Below are 20,719 nucleotides of genomic sequence, written 5' to 3'. Positions count from 1 at the left end.
TCCTCCAGGTTGACTGGTTATAGAATGAGGAAACCATAGACCCAGCTCAGGACTCTAACTGGTCTCCCCCTCTCCTCTCCCCTCCTCCAGGTTGACTGGTTATAGAATGAGGAAACCATAGACCCAGCTCAGGACTCTAACTGGTCTCCCCCTCTCCTCTCCCCTCCTCCAGGTTGACTGGTTATAGAATGAGGAAACCATAGACCCAGCTCAGGACTCTAACTGGTCTCCCCCTCTCCTCTCCTCTCCTCCAGGTTGACTGGTTATAGAATGAGGAAACCATAGACCCAGCTCAGGACTCTAACTGGTCTCCCCCTCTCCTCTCCCCTCCTCCAGGTTGACTGGTTATAGAATGAGGAAACCATAGACCCAGCTCAGGACTCTAACTGGTCTCCCCCTCTCCCCTCCCCTCCTCCAGGTTGACTGGTTAAAGAATGAGGAAACCATCGACCCAGCTCAGGACTCTAACTGGTCTCCCCCTCTCCTCTCCTCTCCTCCAGGTTGACTGGTTATAGAATGAGGAAACCATCGACCCAGCTCAGGACTCTAACTGGTCTCTCCCCCTCTCCCCTCCCCTCCTCCAGGTTGACTGGTTAAAGAATGAGGAAACCATCGACCCAGCTCAGGACTCTAACTTCCTGATGACCATTGATCATGACCTCATTATTAAACAAGCCCGTCTCTCTGACACGGCCAACTACACCTGTGTGGCGCGTAACCAGGTAGCCAGGAGACGCAGTAGTACCGCCACGCTCATCGTCTATGGTGAGTAACGCACACACAATATGTTTTTTTCTCTCTCTCTCTCTCTCTCTCTCTCTCTCTCTCTCTCTCTCTCTCTCTCTCTCTCTCTCTCTCTCTCTCTCTCTCTCTCTCTCTCTCTCTCTCCTCTCTCTCTCTCTCTCTCTCTCTCTCTCTCTCTCTCTCTCTCTCTCTCTCTTTCAATTCAGTAGACTTTATTTACATGGCAAGTTAAATCACTGACATTGTCAAAGTCCACTTAAACAGCAATGGTGGGACCACCAGTGATAAAGTCATTATAACAATAGTAGTGGAAATGTGATTAACAATTAACACTACAACAACTATATTAATGAGAATAATAATACATTAAAAAGATTGTAGTAGACCAGTGTCAACATGACTGAGAAGACACATGACCTGGTATGAAAGACAAAACAAAACAAGATGGGAAATATTATCCACATTACATTGCACTTTTCACTGTCTGTCCCTCGGGTTGTGGCAGGAGGACACATATCTGTCTGTCCCTCAGGTTGAGGCAGGAGGACACATATCTAGCTGTCCCTCAGGTTGTGGCAGGAGGACACATATCTGTCTGTCCCTCAGGTTGAGGCAGGGCACATATCTGGCTGTCCCTCAGGTTGTGGCAGGAGGACACATATCTGTCTGTCCCTCAGGTTGAGGCAGGAGGACACATATCTAGCTGTCCCTCAGGTTGTGGCAGGAGGACACATATCTGTCTGTCCCTCAGGTTGAGGCAGGAGGACACATATCTGGCTGTCCCTCAGGTTGATGCAGGAGGACACATATCTGTCTGTCCCTCAGGTTGTGGCAGGAGGACACATATCTGTCTGTCCCTCAGGTTGAGGCAGGGCACATATCTGGCTGTCCCTCAGGTTGAGGCAGGAGGACACATATCTGTCTGTCCCTCAGGTTGTGGCAGGAGGACACATATCCGTCTGTCCCTCAGGTTGTGGCAGGAGGACACATATCTGTCTGTCCCTCAGGTTGAGGCAGGAGGACACATATCCGTCTGTCCCTCAGGTTGTGGCAGGAGGACACATATCTGTCTGTCCCTCAGGTTGAGGCAGGAGGACACATATCTGTCTGTCCCTCAGGTTGTGGCAGGAGGACACATATTTGGCTGCCAAAACTGCACATTTTGGCTTTTCACCCAAAAAATATTAGATTTTTTTCTTCATCTTTTATAGTTTCAAATTCTTTGTATTGAATTTTCATTTTGGGAAATAAATATTCTCTTGGGTCTGAGTATTTGTCACAGTGTAATAGGAAATGCAGCTCTGTCTCTACCTCTCCCCTGGAGCAGAGTGAGCACAGACTGTCCTCTCTGGGCAGCCAGACTGTCCTCTCTGGGCAGCCAGACTGTCCTCTCTGGGCAGCCAGACTGTCCTCTCTGGGCAGCCAGACTGTCCTCTCTGGGCAGCCAGACTGTCTTCTCTGGGCAGCCAGGTTTGTCTGTGACGACCGGTCTCTATAGCCAGACTGTTCACACTGAGTCTGTACCTAGTCAGTGTTTTCCTCAGTTTTCTATCAGTCACAGTGGTCAGATAGTCTGCCACCATGTACTGTCTGTTTAGAGATAAATAACATTGAAGTTTACTTAGATTTTTGTGGTGTCTTTCCAATAGGTGATATATATTTACATTTTTGCTTTGTGATGATTTGGTTGGGCCAGATTTTCTGACTGCTGTCCTGAGGCTCTATGGGGTTGGTTTGGGTTGGTGAACTGAGCCTCAGAACCAGCTGGCTGACTGCTGTCCTGAGTGTTGATTTGGGTTAGTGAACTGAGCCTCAGAACCAGCTGGCTGACTGCTGTCCTGAGGCTCTATGGGGTTGGTTTGGGTTAGTGAACTGAGCCTCAGAACCAGCTGGCTGAGTGCTGTCCTGAGGCTGTATGGGGTTTGTTTGGGTTAGTGAACTGAGCCTCAGAACCAGCTGGCTGAGTGCTGTCCTGAGGCTCTATGGGGTTGGTTTGGGTTAGTGAACTGAGCCTCAGAACCAGCTGGCTGACTGCTGTCCTGAGGCTGTATGGGGTTTGTTTGGGTTAGTGAACTGAGCCTCAGAACCAGCTGGCTGAGTGCTGTCCTGAGTGTTGATTTGGGTTAGTGAACTGAGCCTCAGAACCAGCTGGCTGAGTGCTGTCCTGAGGCTCTATGGAGTTGGTTTGGGTTGGTGAACTGAGCCTCATAACCAGCTGGCTGAGTGCTGTCCTGAGGCTCTATGGGGTTGGTTTGGGTTAGTGAACTGAGCCTCAGAACCAGCTGGCTGAGTGCTGTCCTGAGGCTCTATGGGGTTGGTTTGGGTTAGTGAACTGAGCCTCAGAACCAGCTGGCTGAGTGCTGTCCTGAGTGTTGGTTTGGGTTAGTGAACTGAGCCTCAGAACCAGCTGGCTGAGTGCTGTCCTGAGTGTTGGTTTGGGTTAGTGAACTGAGCCTCAGAACCAGCTGGCTGAGTGCTGTCCTGAGTGTTGGTTTGGGTTAGTGAACTGAGCCTCAGAACCAGCTGGCTGAGGGGACTCTTCTCTGGTTTCATCTCTTGACATTGTAGAGCTGTGTGATTGAATGTTTCGGGGTCACTTGTTTTAAGATGGTTGTAAAATTTGATGGCTCTTTTTTTCTATTCTAATAAAGGAGAAGGGTATTGGCCCAATTCTGCTCTATATGCGTTAATTAGGAGTTTTTAATTGGAATTTCGATTTTAATTATCCTTTTAATGGTATAGATTGCGTTGTCTCTCAGCTCGTTCACAGCCACGTGAAAGCTACCTGTGTTGCTGATATTTAGTCCTAGATATGTGTAGGTTCTGGTGTGTTCTAATAGGTCCAAATAGAATTTATGTTTGTCATCCTGAGTTCTGGAAGTATTTTGGAATATCATTATATTCTGTTTGACAGAACCTGTGGGTTCTTAACGGTCAGAGCCCAGGTCTTACAGAACCTGTGGTTAACGGTCAGAGTCCAGGTCTGACAGAACCTGTGGTTAACGGTCAGAGCCCAGGTCTAACAGAACCTGTGGTTAACAGTCAGAGTCCAGGTCTGACAGAACCTGTGGTTAACGGTCAGAGTCCAGGTCTAACAGAACCTGTGGTTAACGGTCAGAGCCCAGACAGAACCTGTGGTTAACGGTCAGAGCCCAGGTCTGACAGAACCTGTGCAGATGATCTAGGTGCTGCTGTAACTCCTCCTTAGTGGGAGACAGTAGCACCAGGTCATCTGTCTACAGCAGACCCTCCTTAGTGGGAGACAGCAGCACCAGGTCATCTGTCTACAGCAGACCCTCTTTAGTGGGAGACAGCAGCACCAGGTCATCTGCGTACAGCAGACCCTCCTTAGTGGGAGACAGCAGCACCAGGTCATCTGTCTACAGCAGACCCTCCTTAGTGGGAGACAGCAGCACCAGGTCATCTGTCTACAGCAGACCCTCCTTAGTGGGAGACAACAGCACCAGGTCATCTGTCTACAGCAGACCCTCCTTAGTGGGAGACAGCAGCACCAGGTCATCTGTGTACAGCAGACCCTCCTTAGTGGGAGACAGCAGCACCAGGTCATCTGTCTACAGCAGACCCTCCTTAGTGGGAGACAGCAGCACCAGGTCATCTGTCTACAGCAGACCCTCCTTAGTGGGAGACAGCAGCACCAGGTCATCTGTCTACAGCAGACCCTCTTTAGTGGGAGACAGCAGCACCAGGTCATCTGCGTACAGCAGACCCTCCTTAGTGGGAGACAGCAGCACCAGGTCATCTGTCTACAGCAGACCCTCCTTAGTGGGAGACAGCAGCACCAGGTCATCTGTCTACAGCAGACCCTCCTTAGTGGGAGACAACAGCACCAGGTCATCTGTCTACAGCAGACCCTCCTTAGTGGGAGACAGCAGCACCAGGTCATCTGTGTACAGCAGACCCTCCTTAGTGGGAGACAGCAGCACCAGGTCATCTGTCTACAGCAGACCCTCCTTAGTGGGAGACAGCAGCACCAGGTCATCTGTCTACAGCAGACCCTCCTTAGTGGGAGACAGCAGCACCAGGTCATCTGTCTACAGCAGACCCTCCTTAGTGGGAGACAGCAGCACCAGGTCATCTGTCTACAGCAGACCCTCCTTAGTGGGAGACAGCAGCACCAGGTCATCTGTCTACAGCAGACCCTCCTTAGTGGGAGACAGCAGCACCAGGTCATCTGTCTACAGCAGACCCTCTTTAGTGGGAGACAGCAGCACCAGGTCATCTGTCTACAGCAGACCCTCCTTAGTGGGAGACAGCAGCACCAGGTCATCTGTGTACAGCAGACCCTCTTTAGTGGGAGACAACAGCACCAGGTCATCTGTCTACAGCAGACCCTCCTTAGTGGGAGACAGCAGCACCAGGTCATCTGTCTACAGCAGACCCTCCTTAGTGGGAGACAGCAGCACCAGGTCATCTGTCTACAGCAGACCCTCTTTAGTGGGAGACAGCAGCACCAGGTCATCTGTCTACAGCAGACCCTCTTTAGTGGGAGACAGCAGACCCTCCTTAGTGGGAGACAGCAGCACCAGGTCATCTGTCTACAGCAGACCCTCCTTAGTGGGAGACAGCAGCACCAGGTCATCTGTCTACAGCAGACCCTCTTTAGTGGGAGACAGCAGCACCAGGTCATCTGCGTACAGCAGACACTTGATTTCAGTGTTGTGTAGGGTGAGACTAGGTGCTGCAGATTCTTCTACTGTTTTGGCCAATTCATTAATGTAGATGTTAAATATTGATGGATTAATTGAGCGGCCCTGTTTCACTCCAGGTCCCTGAGAGAAGAAGTCTGTTTGATTGTTGACAATTTTAACAGCACATTTGTTTTTAGTGTACATTGATTTAATAACATCATATGTTTTCCCTCAAATACCACTTTCTATTAGTTTATAAAAAAGACCTTTGTGCCAAATTAAATCAAATGCTTTTTTGAAATCTACAAAAACAACGAGTAGATGTTGCCTCTGTTGTGGTTGACTTGTTTGTCAGTCAGAGTGTGGAGTGTATAATGTAGTCTGTTGTGGTTGACTTGTTTGTCAGTCAGAGTGTGGAGTGTATAATGTAGTCTGTTGTGGTTGACTTGTTTGTCAGTCAGAGTGTGGAGTGTATAATGTAGTCTGTTGTGGTTGACTTGTTTGTCGGTCAGAGTGTGGAGTGTATAATGTAGTCTGTTGTGGTTGACTTGTTTGTCAGTCAGAGTGTGGAGTGTATAATGTAGTCTGTTGTGGTTAACTTGTTTGTCAGTCAGAGTGTGGAGTGTATAATGTAGTCTGTTGTGGTTGACTTGTTTGTCAGTCAGAGTGTGGAGTGTATAATGTAGTCTGTTGTGGTTGACTTGTTTGTCAGTCAGAGTGTGGAGTGTATAATGTAGTCTGTTGTGGTTGACTTGTTTGTCAGTCAGAGTGTGGAGTGTATAATGTAGTCTGTTGTGGTTGACTTGTTTGTCAGTCAGAGTGTGGAGTGTATAATGTAGTCTGTTGTGGTTGACTTGTTTGTCAGTCAGAGTGTGGAGTGTATAATGTAGTCTGTTGTGGTTGACTTGTTTGTCAGTCAGAGTGTGGAGTGTATAATGTAGTCTGTTGTGGTTAACTTGTTTGTCGGTCAGAGTGTGGAGTATATAATATATATAATTTTTTTAACAGTAGTTACATATCAAGAACGAAGCTATTTGATATACATTACATTTAGATAGATTGTAATCACTGTTGCACACTAAAATCCGTCGAGAAGGGCCATGTAAAAAGGGTTGGCTGGTATGCGGGGTGGCAGGTAGACTACTGGTTAGAGCGTTGGACTAGTAACTGAAAGATTGCTGGATCGAATCCCCTGAGCTGACAAGGTACAAATCTGTCATTCTGCTCCCTTGAACAAGGCAGTTAACCCACTGTTCCCTGGTTTACCATCATTGTAAATAAAAATTTGTTCTTAACCGACATGCCTAGTTAAATAAAAGTTTACATTTAAAAATGCCTTATATACGTATAACTGATGAGTCTGGTTAGAACATGATGTTGAGGTCAATCACTGTCCTCTTCATAGTCACCACCACCACACAGCTGTTTCTGATTGCGGTAATCCCATTGGCTGGAATCTTATTGTTGTGGTTATTTCGATACACGCACAACATTCAGACATACGGTTTTCCTGTCGACAATAAAATAAAAAAGTCCTCAGAAACATGTCGTCTTCTCCCTTTGGGACGACGACGACCGTCTGACCTGAGTGGACGGGTGCACTGTCCAGATGCGCATTTCCAAGCTCTCTGATTGGTTGGTAATGAGAGGGCTATGATGGGTGGGAGATAACTAAGGTAGGCTGAGCAGCCAAACTAACAGGACTGTGAGGGGAGGTTAGGTTAGGTAGAGAGGAAAGGAGTAGCGTGGCCTTTTTGTTTTACCTAGATAGTACTTAGATAGTACTTAGATAGTACTTAGATAGTACACATTGTACATCCTGTTTTCAGTCATATCTAAACTCAGCAAAAAAAAGAAACGCCCTTTTTTCAGGACCCTGTCTTTCAAAGATACTGAGTGAAAATCCAAATAACTTCACAGATGTTCATTGTAAAGGGTTTAAACACTGTTTACCATGCTTGTTCAATGAACCATAAACAATTAATGAACATGTACCTGTGGAACGGTCGTTAAGACACTAACAGCTTACAGACGGTAGGTGCAATTAAGGTCACAGTTATAAAAACTTAGGACACTAAAGAGGCTTGTCTACTGACTCTGAAAAACACCAAAAGAAAGATGCCCAGGGTCCCTGCTCATCTGCGTGAATGCAATGTCCGTACTGTGAGATGCCTAAGACAGCGCTACAGGGAGACAGGACGGACAGCTGATCAGTACATCCGAACATCACACCTGCGGGACAGGTACAGGATGGCAACAACAACTGCTGAATTACACCAGGAACACACAATCCCTCCATCAGTGCTCAGACTGTCCGCAATAGGCTGAGAGAGGCTGGACTGAGGGCTTGTAAGCCTGTTGTAAGGCAGGTCCTAACCAGACATCACCGGCAACAACGTCGCCTATGGGCACAAACCCACCGTCGCTGGACCAGACAGGACTATCAAAAAGTGCTCTTCACTGACGAGTCGCGGTTTTGTCTCACCAGGAGTGATGGTCAGATTCGCGTTTATCGTTGAAGGAATGAGTGTTACACCGAGGCCTGTACTCTGGAGCGGGATCGATTTGGGGGTGGAGGGTCCGTCATGGTCTGGGGCGGTGTGTCACAGCATCATAGCTCTGAGCTTGTTGTCATTGCAGGCAATCTCAATGCTGTGCGTTACAGGGAAGACATCCTCCTCCCTCATGTGGTACCCTTCCTGCAGGCTCATCCTGACATGACCCTCCAGCATGACAATGCCACCAGCCATACTGAGGAGATGCACTGCAGTACTTAATGCAGCTGGTGGCCACACAGGATACTGACTGTTACTTTTGATTTTGACCCCCCCCCCTTTGTTCAGGGACACATTATTCAATTTCTGTTAGTCACATGTCTGTGGAACTTTTTCAGTTTATGTCTCAGTTGTTGAATCTTATGTTCATACAAACATTTACTCATGTTAAGTTTGCTGAAAATAAACGCAGTTGACAGTGAGAGGACGTTTCTTTTTTTGCTGAGTTTATTATAGAACATGAGCTTTTAACCCCACCCCTCAGCTACTCTCAGCCCATCCCACCTATCACCTTAACCCCTCAGCTACTCCCAGCCCATCCCACCTATCACCTTAACCCCTCAGCTACTCTCAGCCCATCCCACCTATCACCTTAACCCCTCAGCTACTCTCAGTCCATCCCACCTATCACCTTAACCCCTCAGCTACTCTCAGCCCATCCCACCTATCACCTTAACCCCTCAGCTACTCTCAGTCCATCCCACCTATCACCTTAACCCCTCAGCTACTCTCAGTCCATCCCACCTATCACCTTAACCCCATCCCTCAGCTACTCTCAGTCCACCCCATCTATCACCTTAACCCCTCAGCTACTCTCAGTCCACCCCATCTATCACCTTAACCCCTCAGCTACTCTCAGTCCATCCCACCTATCACCTTAACCCCTCAGCTACTCTCAGTCCATCCCACCTATCACCTTAACCCCTCTGCTACTCTCAGTCTATCCCACCTATCACCTTAACCCCTCAGCTACTCTCAGTCCACCCCACCTATCACCGTAACCCCTCAGCTACTCTCAGTCCATCCCACCTATCACCTTAACCCCTCAGCTACTCTCAGTCCATCCCACCTATCACCTTAACCCCTCAGCTACTCTCAGTCCACCCCAGCTATCACCTTAACCCCTCGGCTACTTTCAGTCCATCCCACCTATCACCTTAACCCCTCGGCTACTCTCAGTCCATCCCACCTATCACCTAAAACCCTCGGCTACTCTCAGTCCATCCCACCTATCACCTTAACCCCTCAGTTACTCTCAGTCCATCCCACCTATCACCTTAACCCCTCAGCTACTCTCAGTCCATCCCACCTATCACCTTAACCCCTCAGCTACTCTCAGTCCATCCCACCTATCACCTTAACCCCTCAGCTACTCTCAGTCCATCCCACCTATCACCTTAACCCCTCAGCTACTCTCAGTCCATCCCACCTATCACCTTAACCCCTCAGCTACTCTCTGTCCATCCCACCTATCACCTTAACCCAACCCTCTTATGGTTTCGATGTGCCATATATCTAATCACACAGTAAATCAAATTAAATCAAATGTTATTGGTCGCATACACATGTTTAGCAGATGTTATTGCGGGTGTAGAGAAATGCTTATGTTCCTAGTTCCAACAGTGCAGTAATCTCTAACAATACACAACAATACACACAAATCTAAAAAAATATATATATATTTAAAGAATGGAATTAAGAATGAATGAAATTAATTAATTAATGAATGAAATTAATTAATTAATGAAATTAATGAATGAAATGTTATTTTGGTGTGAAATCTCCAGTTGGCAATCCATCCCTTATGGGATTAACAGATGCGTAAACAATCATCAGTGTAATTCTTCTTCTGTGGTAATTCAGTGATAATTCTTCTTCTGTGGTAACTCAGTGATAATTCTTCTTCTGTGGTAACTCAGTGATAATTCTTCTTCTGTGGTAATTCAGTGATAATTCTTCTTCTGTGGTAATTCAGTGATAATTCTCCTTCTGTGGTAACTCAGTGATAATTCTTCTTCTGTGGTAATTCAGTGATAATTCTTCTTCTGTGGTAATTCAGTGATAATTCTCCTTCTGTGGTAACTCAGTGATAATTATAAATGAATAATAAATAAATAAATGAAAACATTTTTAAGGTAAAATTCAATACACAATAGTAAAAAAAATATGTTTTTAACCTTTATTTAACTAGGCAAGTCAGTTAAGAACAAATTCTTATTTACAATGACAGCCTAGGAACAGTGGGTTTAATTGCCTTGTTCAGGGGCAGAATGACAGATTTTTATCTTGTCAGCTTGGGGGATTCAATCCAGCAACCTTTCGGTTACTGTCCCAACGCTCTAACCACTAGTCTACCTGCCACCCCAGGCAGCCTAGTAAATAAGGTTATCCAAAAAATAATTACATCCCTAGAGCAGTAAAATAATATACATACATAAACATGAGCTCCCGAGTGGTGCGGCGGTCTAAGGCACTGCATCTCAGTGCTAGAGGCGTCACTACAGACCCTGGTTCAGCTGTCTGAGGTACTGCATCTCAGTGCTAGAGGCGTCACTACAGACCCTGGTTCAGCGGTCTAAGGCACTGCATCTCAGTGCTAGAGGCGTCACTACAGACCCTGGTTCAGCGGTCTAAGGCACTGCATCTCAGTGCTAGAGGCATCACTACAGACCCTGGTTCAGCTGTCTGAGGCACTGCATCTCAGTGCTAGAGGCATCACTACAGACCCTGGTTCAGCTGTCTGAGGCACTGCATCTCAGTGCTAGAGGCGTCACTACAGACCCTGGTTCAGCTGTCTGAGGTACTGCATCTCAGTGCTAGTGGCATCACTACAGACCCTGGTTCAGCTGTCTGAGGCACTGCATCTCAGTGCTAGAGGCATCACTACAGACCCTGGTTCAGCTGTCTGAGGTACTGCATCTCAGTGCTAGAGGCATCACTACAGACCCTGGTTCAGTGGTCTGAGGTACTGCATCTCAGTGCTAGAGGCGTCACTACATACACCCTGGTTCGAATCCAGGCTGTGTCACAACCGGCCGTGATTGGGAGTCCCATAGGGTGGCGCACAATTTGGCCCAGCGCCGTCCGGGTTTGGCCGGTGTAGGCCGTCATTGTAAATAAAAATGTGTTCTTAACTGACTTGCCTAGTTAAATAAAGGTTAAATAAAGGTTAAATAAAATAAAAACATACAAATAAATGAAACAGAAGGAAATTTGAACCTAGTCTGGCACAAAAAGAAGATTGATCTGATAGACAATCTATTTACAATATATACACAATCTATATACACACACCATTTACCACATAGAAGATAAATATTTGTATAATTTAATTATAGGTATCCCTTTTTCTTTCATTCCTGGCTTTATTTAAATATTCCACAAATGGAAAAACACAATGGACAAAAAAATCCCATTTCAGGTATTGCCTCGTGGTAGAAAGGGCAATAGAGGATAAAATGTGTTTAATTCTCTATTTCTTCGAGGTCACGATAGTTACATATTCTTTTCCTCTTCCATTTCATACCGACCTGTTTCAACATCCCTGATCTTACTTGTGCACATAGCGATCTCTTGCTTTGAGGTAGGGAGGAGGTTAGAGACCCGATAGTGTGGTGCCAGGACAACAACCAGGTCAACAACCTCTCTCTCAATGTGACAAAGGAGCTGATCGTGAACTACAGGAAAAGGAGGGCTGAACATGCCACCCATTAACATCGACAGGACTGAAGTGGAGCTGGTCGAGAGCTTCAAGTTCCTTGGTGTCCACATCACCAACAAACTATCATGGTCCAAACACACCAAGACAGTCGTGAAGAGGGCACGACAAAACCTATTCCCCGTCAGGAGACTGAAAAGATTTGGCATGGGTCCCCAGATCCTCAAAAAGTTCTACAGCTGCACCATCGAGAGCATCCTGACCGGTAGCATCACCGCCTGGTATGGCAACTGCTCAACATCTGACCGTAAGGCGCTACAGAGGGTAGTGCGTATGGCCCAGTACATCACTGGGGCCAAGCTTCCTGATAATAATATCTATGTCTCACTTAATTTGGTTTTTGTACAGATGTTCACAGTGAGACTGTTGAAAAAGGTCAGACATTTCCGTTGCCCAGATAGATCTCATTGAAAAACGTTACTAGCTATTCTGGCAGTTGGCATATCCAATAATCTATTCCAAAGTCTCACCATACACGCCTTCCATCTCACCTCACAGGGTTCCCCAGCCCGTGTCCCCAGTTATATTGCAAGAATAGGTGCAAACTTGTGGACACCTAAAAAGTAACGTAGTGCTCTGTTATGAACATGTTTGTTTTTGAGTTACCTTTTAGCAACCCCACACTCCTGCTGAATAGTCCAGAACAGGACACACGCATATCTGATACAGTTTGCAAATATTTAGCATAACCAATATCTTTAAATGTTTTTGTTTTTTCCTATAACTCCCCCCAAGAGCTCTACATGCTGAGTCGGCCAGGGCAGATGTTCCGTATAGAAAGGTAATAACTCCAGAATGTCTTCTCCAAAACAAAACTGAAAGACACTTCTCTTAGGAGCTGTTTTTTTTGTGTTTTAGTCTGGTTGATCCTGAGTCTCCACCTTCTACACCAAGTCATTATCTGTGTTTTAGTCTGGTTGATCCTGAGTCTCCACCTTCTACACCAAGTCATTATCTGTGTTTTAGTCTGGTTGATCCTGAGTCTCCACCTTCTACACCAAGTCATTATCTGTGTTTTAGTCTGGTTGATCCTGAGTCTCCACCTTCTACACCAAGTCATTATCTGTGTTTTAGTCTGGTTGATCCTGAGTCTCCACCTTCTACACCAAGTCATTATCTGTGTTTTAGTCTGGTTGATCCTGAGTCTCCACCTTCTACACCAAGTCATTATCTGTGTTTTAGTCTGGTTGATCCTGAGTCTCCACCTTCTACACCAAGTCATTATCTGTGTTTTAGTCTGGTTGATCATGAGTCTCCACCTTCTACACCAAGTCATTATCTGTGTTTTAGTCTGGTTGATCCTGAGTCTCCACCTTCTACACCAAGTCATTATCTGTGTTTTAGTCTGGTTGATCCTGAGTCTCCACCTTCTACACCAAGTCATTATCTGTGTTTTAGTCTGGTTGATCCTGAGTCTCCACCTTCTACACCAAGTCATTATCTGTGTTTTAGTCTGGTTGATCCTGAGTCTCCACCTTCTACACCAAGTCATTATCTGTGTTTTAGTCTGGTTGATCCTGAGTCTCCACCTTCTACACCAAGTCATTATCTGTGTTTTAGTCTGGTTGATCCTGAGTCTCCACCTTCTACACCAAGTCATTATCTGTGTTTTAGTCTGGTTGATCCTGAGTCTCCACCTTCTACACCAAGTCATTATCTGTGTTTTAGTCTGGTTGATCCTGAGTCTCCACCTTCTACACCAAGTCATTATCTGTGTTTTAGTCTGGTTGATCATGAGTCTCCACCTTCTACACCAAGTCATTATCTGTGTTTTAGTCTGGTTGATCCTGAGTCTCCACCTTCTACACCAAGTCATTATCTGTGTTTTAGTCTGGTTGATCCTGAGTCTCCACCTTCTACACCAAGTCATTATCTGTGTTTTAGTCTGGTTGATCCTGAGTCTCCACCTTCTACACCAAGTCATTATCTGTGTTTTAGTCTGGTTGATCCTGAGTCTCCACCTTCTATACCAAGTCATTATCTGTGTTTTAGTCTGGTTGATCCTGAGTCTCCACCTTCTACACCAAGTCATTATCTGTGTTTTAGTCTGGTTGATCCTGAGTCTCCACCTTCTACACCAAGTCATTATCTGTGTTTTAGTCTGGTTGATCATGAGTCTCCACCAAGTCATTATCTGTGTTTTAGTCTGGTTGATCCTGAGTCTCCACCTTCTACACCAAGTCATTATCTGTGTTTTAGTCTGGTTGATCCTGAGTCTCCACCTTCTACACCAAGTCATTATCTGTGTTTTAGTCTGGTTGATCATGAGTCTCCACCAAGTCATTATCTGTGTTTTAGTCTGGTTGATCCTGAGTCTCCACCTTCTACACCAAGTCATTATCTGTGTTTTAGTCTGGTTGATCCTGAGTCTCCACCTTCTACACCAAGTCATTATCTGTGTTTTAGTCTGGTTGATCCTGAGTCTCCACCTTCTACACCAAGTCATTATCTGTGTTTTAGTCTGGTTGATCCTGAGTCTCCACCTTCTACACCAAGTCATTATCTGTGTTTTAGTCTGGTTGATCCTGAGTCTCCACCTTCTACACCAAGTCATTATCTGTGTTTTAGTCTGGTTGATCCTGAGTCTCCACCTTCTACACCAAGTCATTATCTGTGTTTTAGTCTGGTTGATCATGAGTCTCCACCTTCTACACCAAGTCATTATCTGTGTTTTAGTCTGGTTGATCCTGAGTCTCCACCTTCTACACCAAGTCATTATCTGTGTTTTAGTCTGGTTGATCCTGAGTCTCCACCTTCTACACCAAGTCATTATCTGTGTTTTAGTCTGGTTGATCCTGAGTCTCCACCTTCTACACCAAGTCATTATCTGTGTTTTAGTCTGGTTGATCCTGAGTCTCCACCTTCTATACCAAGTCATTATCTGTGTTTTAGTCTGGTTGATCCTGAGTCTCCACCTTCTACACCAAGTCATTATCTGTGTTTTAGTCTGGTTGATCCTGAGTCTCCACCTTCTACACCAAGTCATTATCTGTGTTTTAGTCTGGTTGATCATGAGTCTCCACCAAGTCATTATCTGTGTTTTAGTCTGGTTGATCCTGAGTCTCCACCTTCTACACCAAGTCATTATCTGTGTTTTAGTCTGGTTGATCCTGAGTCTCCACCTTCTACACCAAGTCATTATCTGTGTTTTAGTCTGGTTGATCATGAGTCTCCACCAAGTCATTATCTGTGTTTTAGTCTGGTTGATCCTGAGTCTCCACCTTCTACACCAAGTCATTATCTGTGTTTTAGTCTGGTTGATCCTGAGTCTCCAGCTTCTACACCAAGTCATTATCTGTGTTTTAGTCTGGTTGATCCTGAGTCTCCACCTTCTACACCAAGTCATTATCTGTGTTTTAGTCTGGTTGATCCTGAGTCTCCACCTTCTATACCAAGTCATTATCTGTGTTTTAGTCTGGTTGATCCTGAGTCTCCACCTTCTACACCAAGTCATTATCTGTGTTTTAGTCTGGTTGATCCTGAGTCTCCACCTTCTACACCAAGTCATTATCTGTGTTTTAGTCTGGTTGATCCTGAGTCTCCACCTTCTACACCAAGTCATTATCTGTGTTTTAGTCTGGTTGATCCTGAGTCTCCACCTTCTACACCAAGTCATTATCTGTGTTTTAGTCTGGTTGATCATGAGTCTCCACCTTCTACACCAAGTCATTATCTGTGTTTTAGTCTGGTTGATCCAGAGTCTCCACCTTCTACACCAAGTCATTATTTGTGTTTTAGTCTGGTTGATCCTGAGTCTCCACCTTCTACACCAAGTCATTATCTGTGTTTTAGTCTGGTTGATCCTGAGTCTCCACCTTCTACACCAAGTCATTATCTGTGTTTTAGTCTGGTTGATCATGAGTCTCCACCTTCTACACCAAGTCATTATCTGTGTTTTAGTCTGGTTGATCCTGAGTCTCCACCTTCTACACCAAGTCATTATCTGTGTTTTAGTCTGGTTAATCATGAGTCTCCACCTTCTACACCAAGTCATTATGTGTGTTTTAGTCTGGTTGATCCTGAGTCTCCACCTTCTACACCAAGTCATTATCTGTGTTTTAGTCTGGTTGATCATGAGTCTCCACCTTCTACACCAAGTCATTATCTGTGTTTTAGTCTGGTTGATCCTGAGTCTCCACCTTCTACACCAAGTCATTATCTGTGTTTTAGTCTGGTTGATCATGAGTCTCCACCTTCTACACCAAGTCATTATCTGTGTTTTAGTCTGGTTGATCCTGAGTCTCCACCTTCTATACCAAGTCATTATTTGTGTTTTAGTCTGGTTGATCCTGAGTCTCCACCTTCTACACCAAGTCATTATCTGTGTTTTAGTCTGGTTGATCCTGAGTCTCCACCTTCTACACCAAGTCATTATCTGTGTTTTAGTCTGGTTGATCCTGAGTCTCCACCTTCTACACCAAGTCATTATCTGTGTTTTAGTCTGGTTGATCCTGAGTCTCCACCTTCTACACCAAGTCATTATCTGTGTTTTAGTCTGGTTGATCATGAGTCTCCACCTTCTACACCAAGTCATTATCTGTGTTTTAGTCTGGTTGATCCAGAGTCTCCACCTTCTACACCAAGTCATTATTTGTGTTTTAGTCTGGTTGATCCTGAGTCTCCACCTTCTACACCAAGTCATTATCTGTGTTTTAGTCTGGTTGATCCTGAGTCTCCACCTTCTACACCAAGTCATTATCTGTGTTTTAGTCTGGTTGATCATGAGTCTCCACCTTCTACACCAAGTCATTATCTGTGTTTTAGTCTGGTTGATCCTGAGTCTCCACCTTCTACACCAAGTCATTATCTGTGTTTTAGTCTGGTTAATCATGAGTCTCCACCTTCTACACCAAGTCATTATGTGTGTTTTAGTCTGGTTGATCCTGAGTCTCCACCTTCTACACCAAGTCATTATCTGTGTTTTAGTCTGGTTGATCCTGAGTCTCCACCTTCTACACCAAGTCATTATCTGTGTTTTAGTCTGGTTGATCATGAGTCTCCACCTTCTACACCAAGTCATTATCTGTGTTTTAGTCTGGTTGATCCTGAGTCTCCACCTTCTACACCAAGTCATTATCTGTGTTTTAGTCTGGTTGATCATGAGTCTCCACCTTCTACACCAAGTCATTATCTGTGTTTTAGTCTGGTTGATCATGAGTCTCCACCTTCTACACCAAGTCATTATCTGTGTTTTAGTCTGGTTGATCCTGAGTCTCCACCTTCTACACCAAGTCATTATCTGTGTTTTAGTCTGGTTGATCATGAGTCTCCACCTTCTACACCAAGTCATTATCTGTGTTTTAGTCTGGTTGATCATGAGTCTCCACCTTCTACACCAAGTCATTATCTGTGTTTTAGTCTGGTTGATCATGAGTCTCCACCTTCTACACCAAGTCATTATCTGTGTTTTAGTCTGGTTGATCCTGAGTCTCCACCTTCTACACCAAGTCATTATCTGTGTTTTAGTCTGGTTGATCATGAGTCTCCACCAAGTCATTATCTGTGTTTTAGTCTGGTTGATCCTGAGTCTCCACCTTCTACACCAAGTCATTATCTGTGTTTTAGTCTGGTTGATCCTGAGTCTCCACCTTCTACACCAAGTCATTATCTGTGTTTTAGTCTGGTTGATCATGAGTCTCCACCAAGTCATTATCTGTGTTTTAGTCTGGTTGATCCTGAGTCTCCACCTTCTACACCAAGTCATTATCTGTGTTTTAGTCTGGTTGATCCTGAGTCTCCACCTTCTACACCAAGTCATTATCTGTGTTTTAGTCTGGTTGATCATGAGTCTCCACCTTCTACACCAAGTCATTATCTGTGTTTTAGTCTGGTTGATCCTGAGTCTCCACCTTCTACACCAAGTCATTATCTGTGTTTTAGTCTGGTTGATCCTGAGTCTCCAGCTTCTACACCAAGTCATTATCTGTGTTTTAGTCTGGTTGATCCTGAGTCTCCACCTTCTACACCAAGTCATTATCTGTGTTTTAGTCTGGTTGATCATGAGTCTCCACCTTCTACACCAAGTCATTATGTGTGTTTTAGTCTGGTTGAGTCTCCATCTTTTACACCAACTGACTGGACATAGCAACATGTTCTGCAAGTCTTGTTCAGTTTCTGACATCAAAATAACGTTGTCGGCGTATAAAAGGATACTTTGCATTTCATCATCATATCTTAATCCAATATTTAACTGTTTCATTTATTTTGCAAAATCGTATTTTTTTTTTTTTTTAAACAAAGCAAACAAAGTCGGCGATAAGGCATCTCCTTGTTTTACACCTGAGGGTGTCAGGAAACCAATCTGTATGATATTCATTAATCACACCCACAAGTAATTGGTATTTTGTAAAGAGACTGGATTACGTGATAAAATAAAATTTCCCATCAACCCCTGTCTTTAACAAACTGCTGTCTCCATATATGTGTGTGTGTGTGTGTGTGTGTGTGTGTGTGTGTGTGTGTGTGTGTGTGTGTGTGTGTGTGTGTGTGTGTGTGAGATGGGATGTATAGAGATGATGGACATTATGGATAGAATATATAGTATAACTGTAGAATAAATGGATAGAATAGTAGATGTACAGCAATAGTTGAATAGGATGGACTTGACTAGAATACAGTAAATACATGTGAAACAATATATTAACATTATTAAAGTGACCAGTGATTCCATGTCTATCTACATAAGGCAGCAGCCTCTAAGGTGCAGGGCTGAGTAACTGGGTGGTAGCCGGCTAGTGACAGTGACTAAGTTCAGGGCTGAGTAACTGGGTGGTAGCCGGCTAGTGACAATGACTAAGTTCAGGGCAGGGTACTGGGTGGTAGCCGGCTAGTGACAGTGACTAAGTTCAGGGCAGGGTACTGGGTGGAGGCTAGTAACAGTGACTAAGGTTCGGGGCAGGGTACTGGGTGGTAGCCGGCTAGTGACAGTGACTAAGTTCAGGGCAGGGTACTGGGTGGAGGCCGGCTAGTGACAGTGACTAAGTTCAAGGCAGGGTACTGGGTGGAGGCCGGCTAGTGACAGTGACTAAGTTCAGGGCAGGGTACTGGGTGGAGGCCGGCTAGTGACAGTGACTAAGTTCAGGGCAGGGTACTGGGTGGAGGCCGGCTAGTGACAGTGACTAAGTTCAGGGCAGGGTACTGGGTGGAGGCCGGCTAGTGACAGTGACTAAGTTCAGGGCAGGGTACTGGGTGGAGGCCGGCTAGTGACAGTGACTAAGTTCAGGGCAGGGTACTGGGTGGAGGCCGGCTAGTGACAGTGACTAAGTTCAGGGCAGGGTACTGGGTGGAGGCCGGCTAGTGATGGCTATTTAACAGTCTGATGGCCTTGAGATAGAAGCTGTTTTTCAGTCTCTCGGTCCCCAGCTTTGATGCACCTGTACTGACCTCGCCTTCTGGATGATAACAGGTTGAACAGGCAGTACTGTAGATGTCCTGAAGGGCAGTGTGCCCCTGGTGATGCGTTGTGTGGACCTCACTACCCTCTGGAGAGCCCTGCGGTTGCGGACGGTGCAGTTGCCAAACCAGGCGGTGATACAGCCCGACAGGATGCTCTCGATGGTGCATCTGTACAAGTTTGTGAGGGACTAACAGGCCAAGCCAAATTTCTTCAGCCTCCTGAGTTTTAAGAGGCGCTATTGCGCCGCCTTGTCTGTGTGGGTGGACCATTTCAGATTTTCAGTGATGCGTAGACCGAGGAACTTGAAGCTTTTCACCTTCTCAACTGCAGCCCCGTGCTCCCTCTGCTGTTTCCTGAAGTCCACTATCAGCTCCTTTGTTTTGTTGACATTGAGGGAGAGATTATTTTCCACCAGAGCCCTCACCTCCTCCCTGTAGACCGTCTCATCGTTAATATCTACAGATTGTAAATAAAAAATATAAATATTTTTACTAAAAGTTATTGTTATATTGTTGATTGATTGACTCTGGTTTTTCCAAATCTCCCAACAGTGCTATTTGTAAGGTTCATTTTCAGATAAATGTTGTGATTTTTTTTTTCTTCTGCCGTTCCTGGAACAAGCTACATAGATGCGATACCATAATAAGGGATCTAATGATTCTGTCTCTTCGCAGCGATATCTACAGAGCTGAGATTGTTGTATCCCCCATGTATACATAACATTATGTTAGTGGCAAGAATTTTGTATAATAATTTAAAATGTAAAAAAAAAAGTATTCTAATCAAGCGTTGTTTTGTGTATCAGTTCATAAATAATGTGGTTGACTTGTTTGTCAGTGAGGAGACTGTACATGTTTTCTGTTGTAGTTATTTGTTAAAAATCCAATCTACCTTTCTGCTGCAGGATGTTGTATTCTTCCAGGAAATGATGTCGTCTGCTATTTATTTGTGATACTGCACAGAATTTTTCCCCCAAGTTTACTTTTAACGTAAATTCCTCTTTAATTATTTGGGTCAAATTTGTCTCCGTTTTTATAGATTGATGAGATCAATCCTCGGTTCCAAATATCGGGGGGAAAATACCTGCATTGAGGATAATGTTGAAGAGTATAGCCAATTTGAATTTGTGGTCTGTATATTTGATAATTTGATTTAAAATACCGTCAGCACCACAGGCCTTTTTTGGGTTGTAGAATGTGTAGTTTTCCCAATAATTCTTCTTCTGTAATTGTGGTTATCCACAGGATTGTGATAGGGAAAGGTTGTTGCTTCCTGGTATGTGTTTGTCCCCATGACTGTTAATAGTGTCTAGTTCTTCTGCTGTTCTACCATTCAGGTCTCCACAGACCAGTACGTTACCTTGGGCCTGAAAGTGACTCATCTCCCCCCCCCCTAGAATGGAGAAACTCTCTTCATTAAAGTAGAGGAATGTATACATGTATGGCACAGAGGAAGACCTTATAATCGGTTAATAGAGCCTCCTTGTTGATTTTTAACCAGATAAAGTATTCTCCTGTTTTGAGTTTCTCTCTCTCTCTCTCTCTCTCTCTCCCTCTCATTATTTGTTTATTTCTCTCTCTGTCTCTCTGTCTCTCTCTCTCTCTCCTCTCTCTCTCTCTCTCTCTCTCTCTCTCTCTCTCTCTCTCTCTCTCTCTCT

The 20,719-nt window shown here is 44.9% G+C and overlaps 1 protein-coding gene across 1 annotated transcript in view; it reads left to right on the top strand.

Moving 5' to 3' along the window:
- LOC106589950 (netrin receptor UNC5B-b) overlaps positions 1–20,719 on the top strand; it is a gene marked incomplete at its 5' end in the record, with an annotated part of 98,492 nt that overhangs the window by 7,085 nt on the left and 70,688 nt on the right. The window contains 1 exon segment of the mRNA XM_082970387.1: positions 585–765. Within this exon segment, the coding sequence (XP_082826513.1) occupies positions 585–765 (181 nt within the window).

The sequence above is a fragment of the Salmo salar genome, chromosome 28 (genome assembly GCF_965601325.2).
Source record: "Salmo salar chromosome 28, fSalSal1, whole genome shotgun sequence".
Classification (NCBI taxonomy): Eukaryota; Metazoa; Chordata; class Actinopteri; order Salmoniformes; family Salmonidae; genus Salmo; species Salmo salar.
Note: the sequence above shows the minus strand (reverse complement) of the source record. Positions and strands in the feature narration are given on the sequence as shown.